The sequence below is a fragment of the Chlorocebus sabaeus genome, chromosome 11 (assembly GCF_047675955.1).
Source record: "Chlorocebus sabaeus isolate Y175 chromosome 11, mChlSab1.0.hap1, whole genome shotgun sequence".
Lineage (NCBI taxonomy): Eukaryota > Metazoa > Chordata > Mammalia > Primates > Cercopithecidae > Chlorocebus > Chlorocebus sabaeus.
The window spans coordinates 119,986,209-120,009,630 of record NC_132914.1 but is presented as its reverse complement, the minus strand read 5'-3'; the positions used below and the strand labels follow the sequence as shown (position 1 = coordinate 120,009,630).

The window sequence follows — 23,422 nt, the reverse complement described above, 5'->3', positions numbered from 1 at the left end:
TAACTGAGTATGGTAAAAGGATTATGATGACTAGGTACAAATTAAAAATCTCAATCATTTTACCTTCGCTCCCCAAAGGTTTTCTTTAAAACAAACAAAAAAATGTAAAAATACATAACTTTAAAAAAATGACAGAGGTGAAAGCTACATGAATGACACTGCATCTGATTTTATACTCACAGTCTAATCCAAACTGAAGTTCCCAATGAACTTTTTCCCAGTCTCCCTATTTGATTTCCTAAATAAAGGAATTTAGCAAATAATGAGAACAGGGAACTAAAAGGTAAAATTCACCTTTAAAACAGTAATTTATCAACTTTTAAACTAAGAGTGAGAAAGCTACCACAGACTGACTTTTATGTAATAATAAAAAGTTTAACATCACTTATTGTCATGTTTTTAAAAATGAATGAAATATTACTTATCAAAACTATATACAAAAAGTATTTGCACTAAAAGTTGCCAGCTTAATCATGGGAAATCTCTTATAAGGCTGCTTAAAGCTTCATGTTTTTTACTAAAAATGGTAGACTGTGAGAATGTGTCAAGTCAATTTTTGAACTATTAGTCCTTTTTTTTTTTTTGAGACCAGGTTTCACTGTTGCCCAGGCTGGAGTGGTGTCATGATCTCGGTTCACTGCAGCCTCAACCTCCCAAGCTCAAGTGATCCTCTCCCCTCAGCCTCCCAAGCAGCTGGGACTGCAGGCACCCACCACCATACCTGGCTAATTTTCGTATTTTTTGTAGGGACAGGGTCTTGCCACATTGCCCAGGCTAGTCTTAAACTCCTGGGCTCAAGTGATCCTCCCACCTCGGCTGGGAGTACAGCCATGCATCAAAGCAGCTTGGCCCTACTAGTACATTTTAATCAGAGATTAGACTATGTTACATTTTAAATTTCAGTTTAAAAAATGATTCACACATGTTATACACAAGGACAATTTTAATCCTGCATTTTCCTGTAGTAACATCCACTGCTGGCTATCTATGGATTGAAACTGCATTGGCTAAGAACTGTGAACATGAAGAAACTTTACATGAAGTCACATGTTGATACAGGCACACAGACATCTTTCAGCACCAACAGACTACATACGTAATACATACCAGATAGTCTCAATGGATAAATTAGTTTCACCGGTAATTCTATTTAGTAAAATCCACAGTTAATGCAGAATTCCATTTTTTAATTTTACATCTTTATTACACATTCTTCTAATACTTTATTTTTTAAAAAACACTCATTCAAGATTGTAATTTGCATGGCAATAAACAAGGGTTCCATGGGTTCTAAGTTTAAGTGTCCACAGCAATTTAAAACACCACAAGTCCTCTTTCCAATTTGCAGCACCTGACTTAAAGTTTAAATTCATCTAATGCATCATTAAAACTGTCATTTTCTCTTGTGAGAAGACATGTTTCAATTGCTATTTCCAGGACTATATATTGAGGATGGGTGTACAGTATTTTTAATGGTTAGCAGAATTTTACTCACGTAATTTATAGCCAGAATAAGAGCCTCTAGCCTCTCCGAACGGCCTTCCACTCAGAACAATGATGATGATAAATGTCTAAAATGTTTCTGGGGTACTCCACTTGACATTACCAAACATGTTTCCAAATAATCTTAGAAAATATGATTCTTTAAACATATGCATAATATTCTACCACACAATGCACCATCACTTCTTTAACCATTTTCCAATTGTTCATTTATAACATTTGCAATTTTTCATTATAAATAATATTGTGATGAATACTTTCATCTGTAAGTTTTATGCAAGGCTGATTATTTCTTCTAATTATGTCTTCTAATGTCAAAGAAGTGGCTTACTGGTTCAAACAGTGCACATACATGGTTTAAGGCTTTTAGTATACTTTACCAAATAATCTCCAGAACAGCTCGAACAACTCCTACCAACAGTATGTTAGTGTGCCCATAGGGTGGACTTCACAACAAAGCAAATCCAACTTCAACCACAAATCTATTAGATTCTCACTCATCTCAAAACTATCACATCAAAGAAGCAAGGAGACATATTACTGGTGAGGAGGCCAAATCCAAATTCTTTTAAAAAAATCACTCAGCTTTAGATCAGTAAAACAACAAAAATGCTCCCCACAAAAAGTCTACCGGGTTTTTCAAAAAATAAAGTTAAAAAGAGAGCAAGAGAAACTCAGGCTAGGCGTGGTGGCTCACGTCTGTAATACCAGCACTTTGGGAGGCCGAGGTGGGCCAATCACGGGGGCAGGAGTTCGAGACCAGCCTGGCCAACATGGTGAAGCCCTGTCTCTACTAAAATTACAAAAATTAGTTGGGTGTGGTGGCGGGCACCTGTAATCCCACCTACTCGGGAGGCTGAGGCAGGAGAATCACTTGAACCCAGGAGGCGGAGGTTGCAGTGACCCAAGATCACACCACTGCATTCCAGCCCAGGCAACAGTGCGAGACTCTGTCTTAAAAAAAAAAAAAAAAAAAAAAGAGACAGAGAAAGAGAAAGTCAGTACCAAATGACCAAAATTTTTTATTTGACTAAATTCTATTCATGCATGAGCATGACAGTCTCCCGTTTATTTGACTTTGGCAATAAAAAAACAAGCAGCCTTGTACAGAACAGTGAAAATGCCAAGGACGAGGGCAGTCTACAGTTTTACTGTAGAATAAATATATATATATTTTTTAAAAGGCCTCTCTCCCTTTGGCCATATCAACTTCTCAGTTCAGGCCATTAAATATAGACGAATTTTCAAATTCACTTCTTTACTTCTCCAAGATCTTCGATGCTGTCATCATCTACCTATAAAACACAAATAATTATATCTCGTGAGTTGTGGTTGCAATTAAGAAAAAATGGAAGCAATTTGCTTTAAAAACTTACTTCTAGCGATGTATGTGTTCCATGCACTCACCTCTGGCCATTTTTCCTGAATGACGTCAATTATGTCATCTGTGAAGTCTCCCTGAATGATAATTTCATCCTCCCCTGTTACTGAGGCACCACAGGAGAATTTCTGAGCAAAAAATCTTTGTGCTTCTTTAAGATCAATTTCTATTTTTTTTAAAAAAAGAGCAAGAACTGTAATTGGAATTGTGCAAAGACGTTTTCCATTTTGAAATTTAATCTACATTTTAAATTCATAAAACAGATTGTTAATGGGTTTTATATTCCTTTCAGAACAATACAAACTACCACAGAGATCTTAACAATGCAGTTTACACTTTCAAGGTCAAATAAAGGCTCAATATATAAAAACAGAATCATCTATACTACCCCTAACTCATGTAAGACCAAAATAAATCCAGGGACACTTTATTTATTTTATTTTTGAGATGGAGTCTTGCTCTGTCACCCAGGCTAGAGTGCAGTGGCGCAAAATCTTGGCTCACTGCATGCTCCGCCTCCCGGGTTCACGCCATTCTCCTGCCTCAGCCTCCCCAGCAGCTGGGATAAGAGGTGCACGCTGCCACGCCCGGCTAACTTTTTTGTATTTTTAGTAGAGACAGGGTTTCACTGTGTTAGCCAGGATGGTCTCGATCTCCTGACCTCGTGATCCGCCAGCCTCCGCCTCCCAAAGTGCTGGGATTACACGCTTGAGCCACTGCGCCCGGCGCTTTTTTTTTTTTTTTGAGATGGAGTCTTGCTCTGTTGCCCAGACTGGAGTGCAGTGGCTCAATCTTGGCTTACCGCAACATCCATCTCCCGGATTCAAGTGATTCTCCTGACTCAGCCTCCTGAACAGCTGGGATTACAGGCATGTGCCATCATGCCTGGCTAATTTTTGTATTTTTAGTAGAGATGGGGTTTTCACCAAGTTGGCCAGGCTGGTCTCAAACTCCTGACCTCAGGTGATCCACCCATGTCAGCCTCCCAAACTGTTGGGATTATAACAGGCATGAGCCATCACGCCCAGCCTCTTTTTTCTTTTTTCTTTTTTTTTTTTTGAGACAGAGTCTCGCTGTGTCACCCAGGCTGGAGTGCAGTGGCGCGATCTCGGCTCACTGCAAGCTCCGCCTCCCGGGTTTTACGCCATTCTCCTGCCTCAGCCTCCGAGTAGCTGGGACTACAGGCGCCCGCCACCACGCCCGGCTAGTTTTTTGTATTTTTAGTAGAGACGGGGTTTCACGGCTCTTTTTTCTTTTTAAGGCTGGTCAAGTGAAGCAGTGGGAGTAAAAAAGAAACAAATAAATCCGTAAGTGGTTGTGATCATTTAGTTGTAAACACCATCGTACTCAGACCGGACTATTGATTGTTTCTCAATCTGTGTTGTCTTACAGAGGGATCATGGTTTAGATTTTCACCCAGTTTCACTACTCATTCAAGGCTTCCAGGAACTGAGGGGCTCTAAAGTAGGATGTTCTGCCACCTTTCTCACCCTCTGCTGTCATTCCCAGAGGGGATGAGCCATTTTGCAACCTTCTGCCACCATGCCTGCAGAGGACAGAGGAGCAGCACTGGCTGGTTTCAAACAAAATCCTCCCCAGCCCTCCTCATCCCACATAAAATGTGCCCAAGCAGGAATTCCAGAAAGTAAAAAGTACCCTCTATAGAAGATTTTTGACATTTCTCTAAAATTTGATTTTGAAGGTGTAATTAGAAATGCAAAATTTATCTTCTTAGCAAAAAACAGACCTGTGAAGTTTTCATGGTATGTGAGAGAGAGACAGAGAGATAGCGGGAGACAGAGAGAGAAAATAGTTCACACATTTTAAATATACTTAACCCTGAACTCACCAAAAGTTGCAAGGCCACACACTCTTGTCACATATTTCTTCTTTGCTCTGGGAATTTTGGCTATAGTAACCTTTTGTGGTACGGTCTTCTTTTTCTGTTTTATTTGACCCCTTCCACCTTTATTTATTAAGAAAGAGCTTAGCATTAGTTGTTTTGTTTTTGACATAATAAGAGAATACTGTCTTTAAATTTATTAATTTTCAAAAGGTTTAAGTTTCTTTTTCTCTAATACAAAATTACTAAACACATCCAGGTATTCATTCAATAAACACGTATTAAGTACCTACTATGTGCCCAGCACTGGGCTAAGGGCTGAGGATACAAAGATGAACAGACCATAGCCCCTGCCTTCCAGGGACTCACAGTCTAATGAAGAGAGTAAAAAAAAAAATTACAGCAACCTGATATATACAATAATAGGATCCATGAATAAGACTTTATGATAGCTTTGCAGAGCAACAAGTTAGTCTGCTTCCAGAGGACACAGAAAGTTTCCGAGAGGAAGTAACATCTAGGTGGAGTTTTGAAGAATAAGGAAAGGTCCAGGTAAAAGCAAAAAGGTTGGAGAGGCATAAGAAAGGACATTCCAGGGAAAGGGAACAAGTACAGAGATAAGAAAAGGCATTATATTTGGGAACTTCACTTGATTGAAGGATGCTTATGAATATGTAGCAGATGAAGTCAGAAAAGCAAAAGATTACATACATAGCAGCCACTGGATCTGTGTTTCGGTGGATCTGTGAAGAGTAAGACTGATAGAAAGGCCCCTACAGAGGTTCCTGCATTAGCTCAGGCAAAAAATTGAAAGTAAAGCAGTGCCAACAGTAATAGCCACTAGGCCACAGGCAGGAGAGGAGGGAGGAGAAAGAACAGAAGCTCGAACTGAGTGAAGGGAGAGAGAGAAAGTAAGATGGTTCTCAGGGCTCTGGTTTAGATGACTGAATAAACTGTATGGTCACTAACCAAAATGGAGAAGAAGAAAAGAACCAATTTGGGACTTGAGACTCAGCAAGCTTAATTTCCAAAGTGCAGTGTTTGAGGTGCTTCTGGGATCAAGCACACTTCTAGGCTAGAGACATAGGCCAGATTCAGAGATACAGATTTGGGAATTTTAAGTGTACAGTGGGCAGCGGAAGTTAGGAATGTGATAGAATCATCCAACAAGAACATGCAGAATGAGAAGTGGGCCTAGGACAGAATCCTGAAAAACACCGACTTTTAAAGGACAGAAGGAACAGAAGTCCACACAGAAGACTAAGGAGGAGTGATAGGAGAGCTAGGAAGGAACAGAAACTAAGGAGTGACAATGTTTCAGCAAAGAGGGAGTGCGTATGCGCTTATTATTTAGCAAAGACTAAGCCACTGCTGACCCTTACCGGAAGAGCTGCAGTGGTCAGGAAGTCAGGTTAGGATGGACTGAGGAGTGAAGAGTGAACCACAGAACAGAACAGGGGATAGTGAGTCTGTCCTTAGTAAAGAAATCTGGCTAAGGAAAGGAGAGGGATAAGGCAAAGAAAGACATGAGCTTTGGGGAGAGTTTTTTTTTTTTTAAGACACAAAGTCCTGAAAATATTTGCAAGTGAGTTTCAGTCATAGGGAGAATAATGAATGAAAACGAAACAGGTAGGTACAGGATCCACAGCATCAGGAGTTGGTCTGAGAAGGAGTGAGTCAAGCGTATGCAACAGCTGTAAAACAAAGTTTTCAACTGAGCTATCAGAAGTAATAAGAAGATAACATCTTTTATATAAATGTCCTCACTCTACTTAAATAGAATACACAGGAATTTTAGCTGTCTGTTTTTTACATACAAACAGGGCAAATACGCATGTTTTCCTAGGTCCAATTTACTGACAAAGTCCAAATCATACCACATCCAACCATGATCTTGAGACTATTAGTATGTGCCCCTCTGTATGATATACATGGGGAACTACAGTAACAGGTACATGGTATTAACACTGGGACCCTCCTCCTTTTTGTAAGAGATGAGGTCTCACTATGTTGCCCAGGATAGAGTGCATGGCTATTTGGAGGAACGATCATTGCACACTACAGCCTTGAACTCTTGGGCTTAAGTGATCCTCCTGCCTCAGCTCCCTAAGAAGCTGGGACTATAGGCACCCACCATTGCGCCTAGCTTTGGGAACCCTTTTAATTACTTACGTCTTCTATCATAGTGACGGTATGACTGTACAAATCAAGATATGAATTTAGGTCTTACCTCTCTTCTGTTTTTTCTTTTCCTCTTCTTCCCCTGCTGTTCCTTGACCCTCACTAATTCCAGCTTCTTGTTTGGGTGAATTTTCTAGATATAAAAATGAAATACAAAAGCAAGAACATCATCTCACACTGTTTAAAAAAAATCAGCTTTGAGCAACCTCATATACAAATAAGGCATCTTACCAACAGCTGAGCATGACATTTGTAAAGCAATGGATTACACTGCTAGATTCCTATTCAAGTCTAGTTCTAAAGTCATTATGGTAAGTGTATGGTAACAGAAGAGAAAACCCAGTCTTTTGATATGTGAGGGCTAAAATTTTTAGCCACAAGAAGGGAGCACAAAACACTTGGGCTCTGCAGGAGTGCTCTAGCATCTAAACTTACTAATTTTGTTACCATCTGGAGAACAGCTCCTCACCCGCTCAGACATGATCCTATCCCAGTAAGGTCCTGTTCAGGGCCAACCATGTAGACTGAATATAAAACCAGACTTGAGGGTTTTTATTCAACCACTGACAGTGATGGAGTAGCTACCAGCCAAAAGGGACTTATCAAGTTAGGGATTTGTGTGTCAGGGAAATCACCTGAAAGTCAAGGAGCAATGAGTGGGGCAGCACTGGGTGTCTCTGGGCAGGCCTGTTCCCAGACCAGGCTTTCTCTTCTTCCTGCTACTGCCTTCATTTTTACCAGTCTTGCAAGAGAAGCCATCAATATGAGCAAACTGAGGAATTCTGTTCCTCCACAGTCTTCCCACCTCCGGCAATGGCAACTCCATTTTTTTTTTTTTTTTTTTTTTGATATGGAGTTTCACTCTATCACCCAGGCTGGAGTGCAGTGGTGCAATCTTGGCTCACTGCAAACTCCGCCTCCCAGGTTCGTGCCATTCTCCTGCCTCAGTCTCCCAAAGTAGCTGGGACTACAGGCGCCCACCACCATGCCCAGCTAATTTTTTGTATTTTTAGTAGCAACAGGGTTTCACCATGTTAGCCAGGATGGTCTCGATCTCCTGACCTTGTGATCCACCCACCTCAGCCTCCCAAAGTGCTGGGATTACACACGTGAACCACCATGCCCGGCCAGTAACTCCATTTTTCTAGTTGCTTAAACCAAAACCCTAGTGTCCCTTTTATTCACACCACGCCCAACAAATTAGAAAATCCTGTCAGTTCTACCTTCAAAATATACTCCTATCTGACCACTTTTCACCACCTCCCCACTACCATTCTGACCTCAGTCATCACAACAGCCTCCTGTCTGATCTCCCCCTGCTTTTCTGCCTATGACCCTCTTTTGACATTTTTGTTTTTTTTGAGACAGGGTCTCGCTCTGTTGCTCAGGCTGGGGTGCCTCAATCTGCTGGGATCAAGCAATCCTCCTGCCTCAGCCTCCCGAGTAGCTGAGGCTATAGGCTCATGTGCCACCATGCCCAGATAATTTTGCGTTTTTTGTAGAGACAGGGCTTTACCATGTTGCTCAGGCTGGTCTCGAACTCCTGGACTCAAATGATTCACCTGCCTCAGCCTCCCAAAGTGCTGCAATTACAGGTGTGAGCCACCACTCCCGGCCTCTTTGGTTTATTCTTAGCAGAGCAGCCTAAGTGATATTGCTGAAACAAGTCAGACCTTTTCACACTCTTCTGTTTAAACTCCTCCAAGAGCTCCTCATCTAACTAAGAGCAAAAGCCAAAATGGCCCACAATGCCCAACCCGGTGTGGTCTCTTACTTCGTATCAAACTCTTCTCCGGTCCTTCAATAAGCTCCAGACACAAAGGCTTACTTGTTGTTTCCTGAATATACTAGCAGAGCTTCTGCTCAGGGCCTCTCCTCAGGCTGTGTCCTCTGCCTAGAAATGTTCTGCCAGATACCCAAATGACTCATTCCCTCAGTTCCAAAAAAATCAACTGTCACCTTTTCAGCAAAATCTTCCCTGGGTACTACCTAATATTTCAAATTCCTTCCCACCAATTCTTATCTCCCCGTTTCCTGCTTATTACTGTCTACATACTATATGTTTTGCTTATTTAATCTGTCTCCCTTTCTAGAACGTAATTGCCACAAGAGTAGGAAATCTTTTTATTTACTGGCTTATCCTCAGAATCTGAAACAGTGTGTAGCACATAGTATGCTTACAATAAAATCAATATATATTTGCCCCTAAATCATTTACTTTTTTTAATTTTGTTTTTTTGAGACAGAGTTTTGCTCTTGTTGCCCAGGGTGGAGTGCAATGGTGCCATCTTGGCTCACTGCAAGCTCCATCTCCTGGATTCACACCATTCTCCTGCCTCAGCCTCCCGAGTAGCTGGGATTACAGGCATGCGCCACCATGCTGGGCTAATTCTGTACTTTTAACGGAAATAGGGTTTCTCCATGTTGATCAGGCTGGTCTTGAACTCCCGACCTCAGGTGATCCGCCCGCCTCAGCCTCCCAAATTGCTGGGATTACAGGCGAGAGGCACTGTGCCCACCCAATCACTTACTTTTTGTTTGTTTGTTTGAGAAGGAGTCTCGCTCTGTCGCCCAGGCTGGGCTGGAGTGCAGTGGCACGATCTTGGCTCACTGCAAGCTCCACCTCCTGGATTCATACCATTCTCCTGCCTCAGCCTCCCGAGTAGCTGGGACTACAGGCGCCCACCACCACGCCTGGCTAATTTTTTTTGGTATTTTTAGTAGAGGCGGCATTTCACCGTGTTAGCCAAGATGATCTCCATCTCCTGACCTTGTTATCCGCCTTCTTCAGCCTCCGAAAGTGCTGGGATTATAGATGTGAGCCACTGAACTCGGCCCATTTACTTTTTTTATATAAGTAAGTTGATATTCGGACCTATCCTATCTCAGAGAGAACTTAAACAGCTAACAGAGATAAATGTTAATTCTGTAATATCCTACTAAAGGAGGACTTTCATATCTTTAGAATAATGCCATACATGCATTTGTCTCAGGTACAGAAGTTTAATGCAAGAAAAAAAAATTTCATACCTACAGTAAGTTTTGCAAATTCATTTGGAAAATTCTTCTCTAACCATTGTCTACATTTAGCAACATCAGGCATATATTCACAGTACTAGGAGAAAAAAAAAGAACTGAGTCACAACAAAACATTTTCAGTCAAACAATACGTCATAATTAAAAATCACTCCCTATACTTGTTAATACAAAGAATAAAACAAACCACTCCCATCTGACTTCTTATCCACAGGAAATCTGTATTCAACCAGAATATGTCCCATAAGAAATTAGATATTAAGGATTAGGTACCTCTTCACGGAATCTGTTTATTTCTTCTCCCTCTATTTCTTGCTTTGAGCACATAAGTGCCTCATTTTCATGACTTGCTCACAGAGCCTGACTTAGAAAGTCTTACACACGATTTATATTGCTCTTTTTTTCCTCTGCTCATTCATGTAGATTTTGGCATTAAGGTAACTCTTATTTTATGAGCTGACTATTCATAAGTCCTATGCAAAAATCCAAAATGCACAGCCATGTGCAAAAGATGCACATGTATGATTTAAGGTCTAAATTTAGAAAATAATTTATAAGACCATAAAATTATTCTAAACCAAAGTTCTCTATAAAAGGTTAAAGCTTTACTATCAAATAATCAAAAATGAAAAATAAAAAAAAGTTCTCAAGGTAGCTTTAAAACCAAGAATAACTTCAAATACATAAGGTAAAAAAATAAATAAATAAATAAAGGACTTACCTCTGTTGGTAATGAACAGACTGAGGAAATAAAAAGAAAAAAGATTTGAAATGTTAAACCTATATGTACACACACACACAGGGCTTATCCTTAACTTTTATACTTGAGAAAATGCTTCATTTTTACATTTTTCCTATAAGTTTTCTATACCACTTTTCTTTTTTTTTTTTTTTTTTTGAGACGGAGTCTCGCTCTGTCGCCCAGGTTGGAGGGCTGTGGCCGGATCTCAGCTCACTGCAAGCTCCGCCTCCCGAGTTCACGCCATTCTCCTGCCTCAGCCTCCCGAGTAGCTGGGACTACAGGCGCCCGCCACGGCGCCCGGCTAGTTTTTTGTACTTTTTTAGTAGAGATGGGGTTTCACCATGCTAGCCAGGATGGTCTCGATCTCCTGACCTTGTGATCCACCCGTCTCGGCCTCCCAAAGTGCTGGGATTACAGGCTTGAGCCACCGCGCCCGGCCTCTATACCACTTTTCAAATGCCACTCTTCAGTGAGGTAAAAGGCACATGGTTATGAGACTTTTGAGGTAAAAGGCACATGGTTATGAGATGATACTATCTTGATTTTTTCATCTAAAGAGTGTCTCCGTCAGCTGATGGAGCATCAAAGTATGCTATTTTGTATATAATGAGGTCTTACCATAATCATTTCAGTGAGTCAAAAATTAAGCTAAGACAAGAACAATTGCCCCATACAACAGAGTTTGAAGGAAACTGGTTATTTCTTTTCTTTTGAGACATGGTCTCGCTCTGCTGCCCAGGCTGGGGTGCAGTGGTGCAATCATGGCTCACTGCAGCCTCCACCCCTCTGGGGGCTCAAACGATCCTCCCGCCTCAGCCTCCCGACTAAATGGGTCTATAGACACACACTACCATGCCCAGCTAAGTTTCTGTAAAGACAAGGTTTTACCATGTTGCCCAGGCTGGTCTCAAATTTCTGGGCTTAAGCGATCCACCTACCTTAGCTTCCCAAAGTGCTGGGATCACAGGCGTGAAGCACTGTTCCCAGCCTGGTTATTTCTTCTGATAGTTTACCAAAACAGCCACCATTTTTTATTTATACTGACAAATTTACAAACTTTAGCAGCATTTTTACTACCATCTTTTTGCAATACATTTTTCTTTTTTTTCTTTTTTGAAACAGAGTCTTGTCCTTTCCGCCAGGCTGGAGTGCAGTGGCACGATCTTGGCTCACCGCAACTTCTGTCTCCCAGGCTCAAGAAATTCTCCTGCCTCAGCCTCCCGAGTAGCTGGGATTACAGGCATGTGCCACCACGCCCAGCTAATCTTTGTATTTTTAGTAGAGATGGGGTTTCACCATGTTGGCCAGACTGGTCTCAAACTCCTGACCTCAGGTGATCCACCTGCCTCAGCCTCCCAAAGTGCTGGGATTACAGGTGTGAGGCACCATGCCCGGCCTATTTTTTTAGAGTCAGGGTCTCACTCTCGCTCTGTCACCCAGGCTGAGTGTAGTGGTGTGCCCATGGCTCACTGCAGCCTCGAACTCCTCAGCTCAAGTAATCCTCCCGCTTCAGCTTCCCAAGTAGCTGGGACTATAGGTGTGAGCCACTATGTACAGCTAAGTTTTTTATTTTTGTAGAGACAGGATCTTGCTATGTTGCCAAAGCTTTTTCATATTATGCTACACAAGATCACGAAAGTGTAAAGCTAGAAGGAATCTTGGTTCGATCCTGTCATTCGGTGTTACAGCCTGTACAGGCTAATAAGGGACCAGAAGAACTGAAAAAGCTTCCCAATTTTAACTGTAATTCTAATACTGCGTCAACTGTTTATTTTATTTTTAAGGTTTAGAATGGAATAGTTCAGTGTGTCCAATATCCTGAGATTTTTGAGGGAGAGGAAGGTGGTACACCATGTAATCACAGCAATTACCACACACTGGGCACCTAGTATGTGCCAAATGCTTTACTATGCCTTGCATCCATTATTATGTTTACTTGTCACAACTTTGTAAGATAAGAAGTACCATATCTATATTCTGATGATGAAAATGAGGCTTAGTGTACGTAACCACTTGCATATGGATAATAGGATTTGAATCTGCCTGTTTCTGATGCTCATGCGATTAACCACTAACTTAGATTACACAAAGTAAACAAGCAACTTAGTGGCACCAGACAGCTGAAAACGATCTCCCTTCACCTTACCCTACTAACATTCTACCATGCTACCACACAATCACTATTTTATAGATGGGGCACTAAAAGAGTTAAATAGCTCATTCAATGACAAAGGTGGTATGTGGCAGAAGAAAACTGGAATCCAGCGGTTTTGTCCAGTCAAGTCTATTATAGTTTAGGGTTCTTTCCAGCAAAGATCTCCCTGGTTAGCCACAGCCCCATATTCCTCACAGTTCAAGTTCAAATACTAGGCACAGTTGTTCAGCCACACTTTCAGGATATAACTATATAATTATTGGTTAAATACCATTACAGTAAATACTAAAGCTACAAATTTTGTATACAATTTCAAATAATATTTAGCTCAGAAAAAAATAAATAAATTGGGTTCTTGCTCTGTTGCCCAGGCTGGAATGCAGTGGCACCATCTCAGCTGGCTGCAACCTCTACCTCCTAGGTTCAAGTGATTCTCGTAGCTCAGCCTCCCGAGTAGCTGGGATTACAGGTGTGTGTCACTACACCCAGCTAATTTTTGTATTTTTAGTAGAGACAGGGTTTTACCATGTTGGCCAGGCTGGTCTTGAACTCCTGGCCTCAAGTGATCTGCCCACCTTGGCCTCAGCCTCCCAAGTGCTGTGATTACAGGTGTGAGCCAACGCACCTGGCCCGGTTCAGCAAAATTCTAATGCAATAAAAATTGAGGCAGCTCCTTTAAGTTCTTTAAAAAAGTCAATTTCTCTCTACAGATCACTTACTTATTTGGAAAGGGAAAACCTTTTCAATGCAAACATCTAGCCATCACCTTCAAACTTAGCATCACTAATAGTGAAACATCAGACATTATGAGCTTTTGATGCAATGCAACATGACGAACATCATCCACGGAACCTTCTTGCCAAAATCTGTTTAACTTGAATCTAATTAAGCCTCTAGGCCGGGTGTGGTGGCTCACATCTGTAATCCCAGCACTTTGGGAGGCTGAGGTGGGTGGATCACTTGAGGTCAGGAGTTAAAGACCAGCCTGGCCAACATGGTGAAATCCCATCTCTACTAAAAATACAAAAATTAGCCGGGTGTGGTGGTCCACACCTGTAGTCCCAGGTACTGGGAAGGCTGAGGCAGGAGAATTGCTTGATCCTGGGAGGTAGAGGCTGCAGTGAGCCGAGATTGTGCCACTGCACTCCAGCCTGGGCAACAGCGAGAGACTTCGTCTCCAAAAAAAAAAAAAAAAAAATTAAGCCTCTAGACTCCACTTCGTCTCAAAAAAAAAAAAAAAAAAAAAAAAAAAAAAAAAAAAAAATTAAGCCTCTAGACTCCAGCCTTTTTTTTTTCTTTTGTTAGAGACAGAGTCTCGCTTTGTCACCCAGGCAGTAGTGCAGTGATGTGATCATTAACTCATGAAGCCTTGAACTCCTGGGCTTAAGTGTTCCTCCCACTACAGCCTCCGAGTAGCTGGAACTACAGGCGCTTGCAACACCTGGCTAATTTATTTAAGTTTTTGTGGAGGCAGCGTCTCATTATGTTGCCCAAGCTAGTCTCGAACTCCTGAGCTCAAATGATCTGCCTGCCTTGGCCTCCCAACGTGTTGGAATAAGAGGTGTGAGTCACTGTGCCTGGCCAAATGAGCAAAGTTACCACCACATGGAATGGGACTAATCCACAGCCAGGTACCTCTTGATAAAATGCACTGAAGTTAACAGCAGTTCTGTGAAGGTCTTGGCAGAAGATCATAAACTAAATCAGAGCGGCCGGGTGTGGTGGCTCACGTCTGTAATCCCAACGCTTTGGGAAGCTGAGGAGGGTGGATCACGAGGTCAGGAGTTTGAGACCAGCCTGGCCAAGATGGTGAAATCCCATCTCTACAAAAAATACAAAAATCAGCCAGACACGGTGGCAAGCGCCTGTAATCCCAGCTGAGTCGGGAGGCTGAGGCAGGAAAATCGCCTGAACCGGGGACGCGGAGGTTGCAGTGAGCCGAGATCATGCCATTGCACTCCAGTCTGGGCAACAGAGCAAGACTCTGTCTCAAAAACAAACAAACAGAAAAATGTCTTTCTATAACAGAGAATGAATAGCCGCAATCAAATAATTTCCTGAAAGTCAGTATTTTCAATTACAAATTTCACTGTCAACAGTCACCAAAATCACTAACTTTGCACACAGTGTCACTAAGCCTCAATCATCTCATACTTTAAAGTCTTCTAAATTTGGGGAGGAGGGTGGAAAAAATAAAAATAAAAATAAAGTCTCTTAAACTTGATTTCTGTGGCCAGTTTCAACCCATTTCAGGTACTTCCTCCTTCCTTCCAAACAGTTATTATCCAAAAAGATATAACCAATCACATCACTTCCCAGATTAAGAACTTTTCAAACATCTTATCGTACTTCTCCAGACTCAATTCCTACCACCCCATGGTCCAACAATGAACTTCTATCCATGCCATTCTTTTCAGCAAACACCTACTCATCCTTCAAGATTCTGCAAAATTTCCTTGAAGCTGATGTTATAATAGCTTGTCTTAGATTTTAATCCCGGCCCCACCACTTATACAATTGAGAAACTTATCATCAATAAAACCATAATATTTCAGTTTTGAAGATTAAATATACAAACATAAAATTCACTCAATACTTTAAGTTTCCCTTTTTTCAGTTCTCCCAAGTAGAACTACTGGTTGGTTCTTTATTCTCACTGAAGTCTGATCAGCCCTCTAGTATACCATTAGTACATTATAACTCACCTGTTAAAATGTTTGTCTTCCCAGTTAAGCTAAGTTTCCAGGAGATAATTATGTCTTACTTCTGTACACGGAGCACAAAGCTTGCCACAGAGCAGATGCTTAAAACGTGTTTCCTAAATGAATTCAAGCTGCTCTCTGAAACCCCAGACTTTAGCTGAGAGCAAATTCTCTAATTTGCATCCTTCTTTTTGCAAAAGGGTAAAGGGAGGGAGGGGGAAGGAATGATAAGAAAAATGCCTATGTCACTATCGCTTCTACTTTTCTCTTTAATCAGTTAGGTATTCTATTGGAAGGTTTTTCCCTCTTCTCTAAGCACTCCAACAATACGAAATGTCTGCCAAAACCACATCCAGTTTATTTCTCCCCTCTCCCTTGTCCTCAGATGTGATTAACTGCTTTATACTGTTGATCCTACCATCATAATTTATTTTTCAACCTCTCTTCCTCACTTATGCCACTCGTTTAAATGCTCATTAATTTTGTCTAAAGTCTTATTATAGCCTGGCTAATAAGCCTGCCTCCTTCAACTGTTATCTTGCTGCCAGATTCATCTTCATGTAACTTCACTGCTCCAAAATTTTCAATGACTTACAATTATCTACAAATCAAGTGCCCCAGAACTTGACCCCAAACCACATTGCCGTAATTTCTGGCTGCCCCTCTTCATGAATTCCACATTACAACCAAACTGTAACACTCGAAACTCCCTCTACACTACTCACTATTAAATACTTTCCTACCTCCACACCTTTGCCCGGCAAGTCCAACCTTCAGCCCGGCAAGTCCAACCTTCAGCCCTTCTGTCCTGCCTGAATGCAACCTTTCCTTCAAATCCCCATTTGGCTGTGGGTGCCTCTATGAAGTCTCCCCCTAATTTCCTACAAATCTCTCCCCTCCTGTACTGACACTGCAGCTATTAGTCCTTAATCTTTACTTCTTCCTTTTTTTTTTTTTTCTGAGACGGAGTTTTGCTCTCAAAGGCTGAGTGCAGTGGCACGATCTTAGCTCACTGCAACCTCCGCCTCCCAGGTTTAAGCGATTCTCCTGCCTCAGCCTCCCGAGTAGCTGGGATTACAGGTGACTGCCACCAGGCCCAGCTAATTTTTGTATTTTTAGTAGAGACAGGGTTTCACCATATTGGCCGGGCTGGTCTTGAACTCCTGACCTCAGGTGATCCACCCACCTTGGCCTCCCAAAGTCCTGGGATTACAGGTGTGAGCCACCGTGTCCGGCCTATTTCTTGTCTCTTTCTTTCGGCATTCATCATCTTCCCTGTGTAAGTTATGTGTAGACAGACAGGGCCTCTGCCAATTTACATGCCTCCACAGAACTTAGCCGAGGACCTTATACATCAAAGATACTAAGTAAAAATTGTTCATAGTCTTTGTAAATTGTTGGTTATGATGTGGACTCTATTAACAATGTCATCATATTTTCTTACAAAGCTGGCTAACAAAATCCACTCCTTTTACAAAAAGGTAATGTTAGAAAGAAACTAAAAGGTACAGTCTATTCCTATCTCCACTACTGGTTTCTTCAATTAAGCATAAGAAGTTTTTACATTAAGTGGAAGCCTGTATTGTTCTGGAGAGAGTCGACAAGGTAGAAAGGCACCTTTCAGTAGCTTCCACTTTAGTCCTAGTTCACCGACCCTTTGAGGTCACAGGGAATAGATATTATCCTTTACTCACATACGTTTCCAAATTTAAAGTGTTGTTTCACAGGTAATCATCATATAAAAATGTAACAGAAACCTATATCCTGAGCATCTTGCTAAAATAAATGTGATCAGTTTTTCTCACATCTTCAGTTTTTTTTTTTTTTTTTTTTTGAGACAGGGTCTAGCACTGTTGCCTGGGCTGGAGTGCAATGGCGTGATCTCAGCTTGCTGCAACCTTTGCCTCCCCGGTTCAAGTGATTCTCCTGCCTCAGCCTCCCAAGAAGCTGGGATTACAGGTGCCTGCCACCATGCCTGGCTAATTTTTTATATTTTTAGTAGAGACGGGGTTTCACTATGTTGGCCAGGCTGGTCTTGAACTCCTGACCTCATGATCTGCCTGCCTCAGCCTCCCAAAGTGCTGGGATTACAAGTATGAGCCACCGCACCCAGTCCCTTGGTTTTAATTCATAATTACAGAAAACTAAAACAAGATTTCTAGAGACTGACATTTTCACTGAGCTTTCAAACTTCTCACCAACTAAGCAATTCTCTATGTGGTAAAATCCACCCAGCTCACCTCGCTCCAGGTACACCCCAAGAATCTTTCTGACTTTTCTCTCTTTTTCCCTTAGAAAAGCTCATATACTGTCTCTCTCTGCTGCCAAATGCAGCATACTTGGATTCTTCCGTTTGGAGAAACTCAAATACACTGTATTGGAAGTGAGCCTATTATCTATCTCCAAATCTAATCTTTCTCAAAGTCATCATTTTTAGTGGTGTTCTGGTTTTTCAACTTTCTCAGTTGCAAAACATGAAATTCACCTAAATTTTTTTCCTTTTTCACCATTAAACTGTTTATCTTTTCTTTAATTAACCCTCTTTATTTACTTTTATACTGCTTACACTCTCAGCAAGGCACTTATTTACCTCAAACCTACATTTCTGAAAGTGGCCTTCAAATTTGTGGGTTCTATTTTCTCCAAATAATGCAGCATATTAATCTCTTCTCACTTTACTTTCCTGCTCAAAAAACTATTAGGGGCCGGGCGCAGTGGCTCACGCCTGTAATCCCAGCACTTTGGGAGCCCGAGGCGGGCGGATTACAAGGTCAGAAGATCGAGACCATCCTGGCTAACATGGTGTAACCCGTCTCTACTAAAAATACAAACAAATTAGCCAGGAGTGGTGTTGAGCGCCTGTAGTCCCAGCTACTCAGGAGGCTGAGGCAGGAGAATGGCATGAACCCGGTAGGTAGAGCTTGCAGTGAGCCAAGATCGTGCCACTGCACTCAAGCCTGGGCGACAGAGTGAGACTCCATCTCAAAAAACAAACAACAACAAAAAAAAACCCGATTAGGTTGGTGCAAAAGTAATTGCAGTTTTTGCCGTTACTTTTAATGGCAAAAACTGCAATTACTTTTGCATCAACCTAAGTCCCTCATAGATGATGGAGACTATAGCAATCATCTGAACTTCTCTAAGCTAGTATTCTCTAGAATACTCTGAACTTCTCATCTGACTTTCAGGGATAATAACATATAACATTTGCTGAGAACTTACCATGTGCCAAACACTGTTACGCATTTTCCTTGTGTTACTTCACTTACTCCTCTCAAGAGCTCTCTGAAATAGTCTCTACTATTATGCCCCATTTCATGGATGAGTGAATTGGCCAAGGTCACAATGTCAGTAAAAGGCAGAGCCAGGATTTAAACTGAGGTAGACTTCAGCATCTGAGGTCTCAACCCTGAAGACAAAATGACTTCATCCTACCTATCCTGGTTTCTCACTATACTCCAATCCAGCATTCTGCTACCATCTGCCCTTTCTTCTGTCTCTCCTGAAGATACTATATTAAAATTTGCTACTATATTGTTTTTATTAATCCCTTCCTTGCAAGTTCTACCCATCACCTAAGGCTTAACTCAAACCCTACCTCCTTGAAAACTTCTCTACTTCCCTCTGAACAAAGACCTCCCCCTCTCCTGAATGTCTAATTCATTGTTACAGTCAATACCATTTAATATTCCCTCGATGTTTCTCATTAACTAGATCTTAAACTCCTTAATGAAAAAGTATCCTTTTCCCCATCCTACTGCCTATATACCAATACAAAGTAGAGAAGGAAATGAAAAGAATAAACCTTTTGCCGGGCGCGGTGGTTCACACCTGTAATCCCAGCACTTTGGGAGGCTGAGGTGGACAATCACCAGAGGTCAGGAGTTCGAGACCAGCCTGACCAACATGGAGAAACCCCGTCCCTACTATAAATACAAAATTAGCCAGGTGTGGTGGCACATGCCTGTAATTCCAGCTACTCCGGAGGCTGAGACAGGAGAATCGCTTGAACCTGTGAGGCAAGAGGTTGCAGTGAGCCGAGATCACGCCATTGCACTCCAACCTGGGCAACAAGAGTGAAACTTCATCTCAAAAAAAAAAAAAAAAAAAAAACCTTCTCCAAAAGATTAGGGGCCTCCTGTCAACATACATTATTGGTGGGTGGGTCTGAATAGTGTAATACTATGAAAGCTACTTTAGGAAGGACATAAGCAATTTAACAGCATGGTCTTCATATACTGTATTTCATCAATTCTACCGTATTTTTAAAATTTTTATAGGGCTACATCTTCTAATTATGTCATATCCATCTAACTGGTATCACTTTTTCTTAGTGGAACCTAAAACAATAGTGTACCTTATAAAATATGGACTCTTAAATTTGATGAAAGAGTACAATAGCTCTCTACTACATCTGCCACACAAGGGTGAGGAAACCAAACTAGTATACTTTTCTTATATAGTAATAGCATTTCATGAACTAAATTCTCATGTTAGTTGCTGTACCTGGAACTTTATACGAATCATCTGACTTAAGATGTAATCATTATCTTCATTTTACAGACCTTAGAAAAGGACCCTGGGAAAGTTACTTGAATAGAGAAATCAAGTAACCTGCCTGCGGTCACAAACCCGGTAAGTGCTGGAGTCAAAAGGCAAGCCCTGGTCTGTAACTCCAAATGCAAATAATATAACCAAGTAAGACCAATATTGTAACTTAACTCAACGAGCCCTACAAAAAGTTCCACCGCCTACTCTCTTGCTGAGGTACTGTGTGCTAAGTTTATTTCACTATCGAAGATACTCAATAAATAATGAATTGTTAGAATTTTTTAACTCAATGACATCATTTCTCCTTCTACAGTACTTAAATGTCAGATGAGGTCTCTACTGTAGTCACAGAATGTAAGGTCCATGTGAACAAGGATCTTTTGATTTATTCACTGTTCAAGCCCCAGCACCTAAAACATCACTAGGCACACAGTAAGTTCTGAGAAATATTTACTGAAAAAATATTTACTTGCCCTTTTACTGTCCTGTATCTTCAAATGTTTCTGAAAGTTTCCAAGATGCGAATACATACAGCATTTACAATTCACAAATATTTCTATATTGAAAATGAAGAAAAACACTCGAAAGTGAAAAAGATCTTGATTAAACCTAATGCATATATCATGATTCAAACCAAGAAGACTTTCCTAACTGTCCTACCACCAACACTCCAACCTCACCTTCTCTCACTCCTTAACGGGCACCCTCCATATACCATACACCATACAAACTCAAAGCTGCTCGCTTCTTCACAGACAGCCATCAGCCATCAAGTTTTTTCTTTTTTTTTTTTTTGAGATGGAGTCTCGCTCCGTCATCCAGGCTGGAGTGCAGTGGTGCAATCTCCACTCACTGCAAGCTCCGCCTCCCCGGTTCTATTCTCCTGCCTCAGCCTCCCGAGTAGCTGGGACTACAGGTGCCCGCCACCGCGCCCGGCTAATTTTTGTATTTTTAGTAGAGACGGGGTTTCACCGTGTTAGCCAGGATGGTCTCGATCTCCTGACCTCGTGATCCGCCCGTCTCGGCCTCCCAAAGTGCTAGGATTACAGGTGTGAGCCACCGCGCCCGGCCACCATCAGGCTTTTTCTTACATAGTCGTTCACTTGGCCTGGGACGCCCTTCCCCACCTTCTCATCCAGTCCTTGCCATCCTTAACTCAGGATCTTCCAAGAAGCCCTCCTTTGATAGCTAGACTAGCGTACACCTTGAGGACCTGCAGGCTGAAATAACCTAGCTGCACATCTCTATTCCAAACGGACTGTAAGCTTCTTCAGTCAGAGTAGCCAGACACAAATCACTCAGGTTGGGAAGCTGTTAATTCATGCCTCCTCCTCCCCAGCACTCCTCTCCCCCAGTACAAATTCACCAAATGAAAAAGATGGGGGAAAAAGCTTAATACCACCAAATGTCAAACTATTATTATAATGCATAAAAATATAGTGAGTAAAAGTCATTCTGTGGCTACCAACACTTGCCTCCACAATAAAGGACTCGAAGTGGGTAATCGGCATCTAACTTGGCACTGTTCCTTGAGTCTCCTTTGCAATCAGCCCCGCTGGATTCCGAAATGTCAGCAGCCATTTCACAAACCTGTAAGCAAGGAAAATAACACACCCTCACTATTTTAGAATCAAGACCCCAGAAGAACAGCATTCCTCTCAACAGAAATCCCCCCAACCCGAAGCTGTTTCAATTTTGTTGTTGAGTGGGGGACACAAGCTGCATTCGATTCATAAAATATAAGCAATCCCAGGCACAAGATCTCCTTGGTCCACAGACCTACAGAGAAGGAAGCAGCAAATGGACCATGAAGGATGGGGCAGAGGGACTCTCTAGTAAAAAAGAGGAAGCAATGGGGAAGGAAAGATGGGGTGAGTACCCTAGGCAGACACGGAGCAAAAAGGTCTAAGGGTGGTCTGGGAGGGATGCAAACTGCACTAAGAGAGAAGGGCTACAAAGGTGCCGAATGCAGAGGCTGGAAATGCCTAGGAACAAGGGGTGGGTCATCAGAGGAGCCCGGGGTGCACGGTGTGGGGGCAGCTAAACGCCACGGGAAGGGCCTGGGGACTCTAAAAAGGGCATGGGAGGGGGCGGGGTGACCAGAGCCTAAGGAGGATGTGAACAGAAAACGAGGACAGAATGTAAGAGCACTGAGGGGACAAGGGCGACCAGGTCTGAGGCGAAGGAGCAACCCCGGGGACGCCAGAAGGGGCCCTTGTGGGCGGGGGTGTGGAGACGCCCGGCCCGGCCCCCTTCCGCCAGGCAGCATCTCAGCTTCCCCCACACTCTCTACGAGCTTCTGGGGAGCGGGAGAAGCACTTCGTGTCGTTACCCAGGCGGTCGCACAGGCCCCGCCGGCTCCGCTCCCGCCGCTATCGCCAGCTGAACCGACACATGCAACTCGCCTCCCCGGCCAGGGCCGCCCGAAAGCCAGTCCGCCAGCAGCGCTCCCGCGAGACAATGAGCCTTTATCGCGAGACTCCGACCGCCGCTGGGCGGATGTCGCGAGAAGCCGGAAGACGGGGGCGGAGAAAAATTGGGGAGCATGCGCCTTGCGCTCCAGACGGGGGCGTGGCCAAGCGGCCAAGAGGCGGGCCGCCGGTAGGCGGTGCTAGTCACCCGTTGGAGAGGATGAATCCTCGAGATGGGCGCGCCGAGGGGAGCGCGACTTGGAAACGCAGAGAGTGCACGTGAGTCAGAAATGACTCCCTATTAATGGGCCCGGAGGATCATCGCCCCGGTGTCTGCGGTGTATCCTGGAGTTCTGACTAACCTCTAACTACTGCATAAATCACTCCTGTGAGGGGAGATTGCAGCCGGATAGAGCTTTTGGTTGCATTTTAACACCATACACTAAATTAAAGGAATGTTTTCTCCCTCCCTCACTTCCTTCCTCCCTTCCACCCTCCCTTCCTTCTTTCCTTCCTCTCTTCCTTTCTCTCTGCGGGATAGAGCGTGTGGTTGCATTTTAACACCATACACTAAATTAAAGGAATTCTTTCTTTCCTCCTTTTCTTTCTTTTCTTTCTCTTTCTTCTTTCTTTTTCTTTCTTTCTGTCTTTGTCTCTCTCTCTCTCTTCCCCTTCCCTCCCTCCTTTTCTTCCTTCTTACCTTACTTCCTCCCTCCCTCCCTCCCTCCCTCCCTTCCTTTCTTCATCCTTTATGTGTTGACAGGGTCTCACTGTCACCTAGGCTGGATGGAGTGCAGTTGCACAAACATGGCTCACTGCAGCCTCGACCTTCCAAGTAGTTGGAACCACAAGCTATTCTCCTGCCTCAGCCTCCTGAGTAGTTAGGATTACAGGCATGCGCCACCACGCCCGGCTAA

At 42.6% G+C, this 23,422-nt stretch overlaps 1 protein-coding gene across 1 annotated transcript; it reads right to left on the bottom strand.

The window, feature by feature from the left end:
- Positions 1–928: 928 nt before the first annotated feature.
- Positions 929–22,555, bottom strand: DENR (density regulated re-initiation and release factor). Its single transcript, XM_008005063.3, has 8 exons — positions 22,427–22,555; positions 21,570–21,684; positions 10,666–10,685; positions 9,939–10,023; positions 6,958–7,041; positions 4,734–4,850; positions 2,911–3,050; positions 929–2,798 (listed from the first exon to the last, which is right to left on the bottom strand). The coding sequence occupies exons 2-8, from the start codon at positions 21,673–21,675 to the stop codon at positions 2,754–2,756; spliced, it is 597 nt and encodes a 198-aa protein (XP_008003254.1). The 5' UTR covers positions 21,676–21,684; positions 22,427–22,555; the 3' UTR covers positions 929–2,753.
- Positions 22,556–23,422: the final 867 nt, after the last annotated feature.

What these genes read in the sequence shown, in the direction of transcription:
- DENR (XM_008005063.3), bottom strand. Translation starts at nt 21,675, where the DNA reads ATGGCTGCTGACATTTCGGAATCCAGCGGGGCTGATTGCAAAGGAGAC. An exon ending in AAAGAAAAAACAGAAGAGAG is followed by an intron (nt 4,851 to 6,957) that starts GTAAGACCTAAA and finishes TAATAAATAAAG; the next exon opens with GTGGAAGGGGTCAAATAAAA. An exon ending in TTCAGGAAAAATGGCCAGAG is followed by an intron (nt 2,799 to 2,910) that starts GTGAGTGCATGG and finishes TGTGTTTTATAG; the next exon opens with GTAGATGATGACAGCATCGA.